Here is a 4,257-nt window from a genome sequence, read left to right on the forward strand (position 1 = left end):
CTGTTTTTATCTCAAAGGCTCTCCTCCTATCAGATTAGAATAAAAAAAAATCAACAGTAATTGGACAGCAAAATATATAGTGCTTTTAATTGTCCCAGTATTATCTGATTAATGTATCCATTAATGTCTTCATATGTCAAACAAGTAATCAGTAAAAACTAGTTTTTCCTCCATGAGATTTAATGTAACCCCTTGTATTTATGGAGACAAAATTGGATATCACAGATTCAATATGGTTGCACAAATCAGTTTAATGTCTTTTCATTTTCAAAATGATATATGAGCCCAGATTTGCTCACCCTCCCGAGCCAGGGCAAATACAGTGTGGTGCCTTTGCTGGTGTCATGTCCAGTGATAACATTATTATTTAAAGTGAAACAGTCTACCTTTGAAAGCTGAACAGAGCAGATCTACCGAAAAAAGGAGAGAGCAAGTATTTAAGTCAGACTCAGCAGGAGCTGTGGCAAAATGATATACCAAGTAGTGGATCCCAACTGCTGAAGCTGATTCACTAAGTGTTAGAGGAAAAGCAAAAAAAGGTGATGGGGGCATGCCTGCTGCTTGTTAGTGCAACAGACAGAGCCTGAACTCAAGGATTAGTCAAAGCACTTGTTTTGGAATTAACTCCAAACCAAACACAACTGACTTTCTCACACAAAGCCAGCAGTCAACTCAGATGGCTTACCATAACACTGCTCTCTATTGTGGGGCCCAAGAGTCAAAGGGTTGCATTTGTTCTCTCCTCCTCAAGTCTGTCTCCCACCACTTGTTGCAATTTACACATCTAACAATGTGTCCCATTACTTCTCAGCGTAACAAATAAGGTTGGCTACAGCATGTAAAGACTATGTCATATTTCATTATTTTCCCCCCACCACCATGCACAGAATATAAGTTTCTTAGAGCAATGTTTGCTGCTGTTACACCTACATTTGCTAGTGTTCCTATTTGCTCTGTCCTCACAAAATGTATCCCATTCAGAGCATCTCTTTCATATGATTTTTTCCATTTCATACCACATCATTTTACTACACAATAGAGAAGGGTAGGCTGTGACATGTAGCCTCAGCTAGAAACTAATTAATATAAAAACTAGCCTAATTAAAAATGTAATGTTGACCATATTTCCCTCAAATGTCATGAATAAATTCACATAATTTAAGACAATGCAGTAAATGCTGCTTCTGCTGCTACCACATCACAACATGAACAAGTGCTGACAACCTATGATTCTATTATTCATAACAGTGATCACAAAAGCAAAGCTTTCATTTCCATTTTGTTCCGTCACTCAGCTACAAGCAATGCACCTTATTTTTCACCTCAGACTCCAGACAGCTTCAGTCTCACAATATGCAGAGATTTCAAGATTTCAGGGGGGAAAGACTCTTGGGACAAGTCTAATACTATTCACTTCAAAAACTGATACTGGGTGTGAAACCCTCCAAAACACACTAATTGGAAATATTAGTTGTGGATATAAATTCATCTCAGGTTGCTTACACATTCTGAATTCTTTACAGGCAATGCTTATTCTGGATGTATTTCAATTTGCAGCTAACTGTGCCAGTTAATGCAGATTTTATATTCATTATGGGAGAAAGAACATTTCGTCTTACCTGTAGTTCACACCAAGCCACCTCCACCCATGTCTCTGTGTCCAGGCCTTTATACACTGTTTTGAAGGCTCCTCTGCCAAGTTCAATGTCAAATTTAAGAAACCTGCCTCCAGGGGAGGTGGCCACAGCCTTCATCTCTGCCTCCTCCTCCTGCTCACGCTCCCTTTCCTTCCCCCTCTGAGTGGGTGCAGATGCAGGAGCATCCTTGCCAGGCTCCTGGCTAGAGCTGGGAAAAGATGGGTCATGACCCAGGGCAGCACAGGATGAAGCAGCTCCTTGTTGCTGGGCACTGTTGGTGAAGACTGAGTCTGAGGAGCGCAGCTCCAGGTTAGGGGCACTGTGGGACCCTTCAGGGAACACCTCCACTATATCATCCTCCTCACAAATCTCCACACTCTTCCTGAAGAAGCGCTTCTCCCTTCTCAGTCGTTTTTGACCAGTGTCTATTGGTAAAGAGGGTGTGGAGAATGAAATGGCTCTTACTATGGTGTCCTCACCTGCCCGGCTGACTTGCCCCCCTCCTACTTGGTTTGCACCATCCTTTCCTCCTGCTGCAGTCCTCTCTTGAGTCTTGGAGGGTAGTTGAGAGGGGATGTTGTATGTCCTCTCCTTTTGTTCACTGGACCTGCCCTCCCGCTCTTTGTCCCCCTTCCTCTGTCCATCAGGTGTTTCTGAGGAGTCATCTGTGCCTGTGGGCTCTCCGGGGTCAGTAGCCATGGGGAAAGGCCTTTCCCACCCCTCCTAAACCTCCTCCTCCAAAACTTTACTCCTCTGTCAGTCCCCGTCTCTCTCTCTTTCTGTGATCACCCACTCACCCCTTGTAGTCTGTCAGGCTGTTTTCCAGTGCTGCAGATGTCTGATGTCCTCCCCTAGTCAAACTGGTGACACTTTCTCACGTTTCCTCTTCTCTTGTGCTCTCTGTCTCCTTTTCTTTAATGCTTTAAAGTCACACAGAAGGGTAAGACCACAGCTGTTGGAGAATAATTTCAGTCCTTACTTTCTTTCTTACCATTTCCTACATTCCCTTCAAAACCCACTTAGGTGCAACACTAATCAAAGAAATCCACACATCTCCTAGCTCGTACAAAATGAGTTCAACCAGGAGTTCAACCAGGACTGCTGGGAAAGCTGCAGTGTTTTCCTTTAAACTGTTGGGTGATTCTGTTCAAGTAAACCCTGCAAGACAAAGAGAAAACACTACATTAATATTTAGACAGTCAGAAGAGAGAATTATTGTCATTATCTTCTTTAGCTCTCCAAATATGAATGCATACAGGATACTGTTTGTATTGGATGAGACGCATCTCAGTAGGTCAGAGGGTCCTACTTCATAGGAGAAAATGGATGAACATCAAAGATGTAACCTCACAGAAAAATCCTCAGTATTTTATAAGGAAACAGACTGTCAGAATAATCCAGGTAATCTTTGTAAAAAAAAAATTAATTGGATAGACTAAATACTAAATGCTGAAAAATCCAAGTTTAACAAATCTTTCTTGTTAGACCAGACACAGAAACTCTGGCAAAGAGACACTGCATTCCCCATGACAATTGGACATGCCTGTAAAATTTCTGCTAATGGATTTTTAGCAATTAAGCACACTAAGATGGAAAATACTGCAAACACCCAAATAAAATCTAATGTAAATACATTTTGAAGATCTCTGTAATGGGTGTAAATGGTCCCAGTAATCAGATACAGAACAAAATGACAGAGTGGCCTTAGGTAATTAATGGCACAGTGTTAGTTCAAACTCAGTAGCATAGTAGAGTTTGACAGCCTGACCAGTACCCGTTATATGATATTGCAAAACCCATATAGGAGAGCAACCATTAATCTGCTTAATTTGTCAAACTTCATCTTTCTTATGGGCTAAACTTTGACATTTAGCCTAAGACAAAGAATCCCTATAAAACGTTCAAGTGAGCCTGGTCAATAATCACACGTCTTCACCAATCATCAAATGCATGTCTTGTGAGTTAAGTTGGGTTCAGTGGCTCCATCAGTCAACTGAAAGCTGCAGGAGTATATGATCCTATCCATTAAGTATGGATGATGAACTATGAGCCAGAGAGTGAATAATTCATACACAAAGGAATTGCCAAACTGTACTGGAACGACTACAGCATATCAGCAACAAAGGGCTCATAAATATACACAACTATAATTATGATAATCATCAGCTTGTTCGTCAGTCCACAGTAGTGCTCAGTGCACAGCCAGTCAACCATCCAGATAAAGTTATAATACACAGTTTCAAACTGACCCTCAGTATTATCCTGTGCCAGCAGAAAGTTAACTAAACACAGTAAGCATCCTCTGACACGGTGGTCTCCCTGCAATGCTGTAACCCCTTCACTGTTTGGCTTTGTGTGTACGTGTGGGAAATATTTCCATTACATCTCTATCTTACCTTCTCCATCTGCCCCCTGGTAGTATATCTCCTGTGTTTTCTGACAGCCAGTGATCTCTCAGTGCCTGCATCAGAGCTGTTTCCTCAGACATGAAGTTACTCTGGAGCCAGTATCTAAGAGACAGGGCTCAGCTACCATCTACGGATGCAATAAAGTTTAGAGTCGCCACTTATGACTAAGCATCCGAATTTACAGGAAGAGAATGTGCTAATGCATACCAACA

The 4,257-nt window shown here is 41.7% G+C and overlaps 1 protein-coding gene across 1 annotated transcript in view; it reads right to left on the reverse strand.

The window, feature by feature from the left end:
* Positions 1-4,257, reverse strand: part of wnk3 (WNK lysine deficient protein kinase 3) — a 36,428-nt gene that overhangs the window by 26,176 nt on the left and 5,995 nt on the right. The window contains exon 2 of the mRNA XM_020615425.1: positions 1,620-2,795. Within this exon, the coding sequence (XP_020471081.1) occupies positions 1,620-2,336 (717 nt within the window). The 5' untranslated portion in view covers positions 2,337-2,795. The remainder of the gene's footprint in view (positions 1-1,619; positions 2,796-4,257) is intronic.

This window comes from Monopterus albus, unplaced genomic scaffold (genome assembly GCF_001952655.1).
Source record: "Monopterus albus unplaced genomic scaffold, M_albus_1.0 scaffold6.1, whole genome shotgun sequence".
Lineage (NCBI taxonomy): Eukaryota > Metazoa > Chordata > Actinopteri > Synbranchiformes > Synbranchidae > Monopterus > Monopterus albus.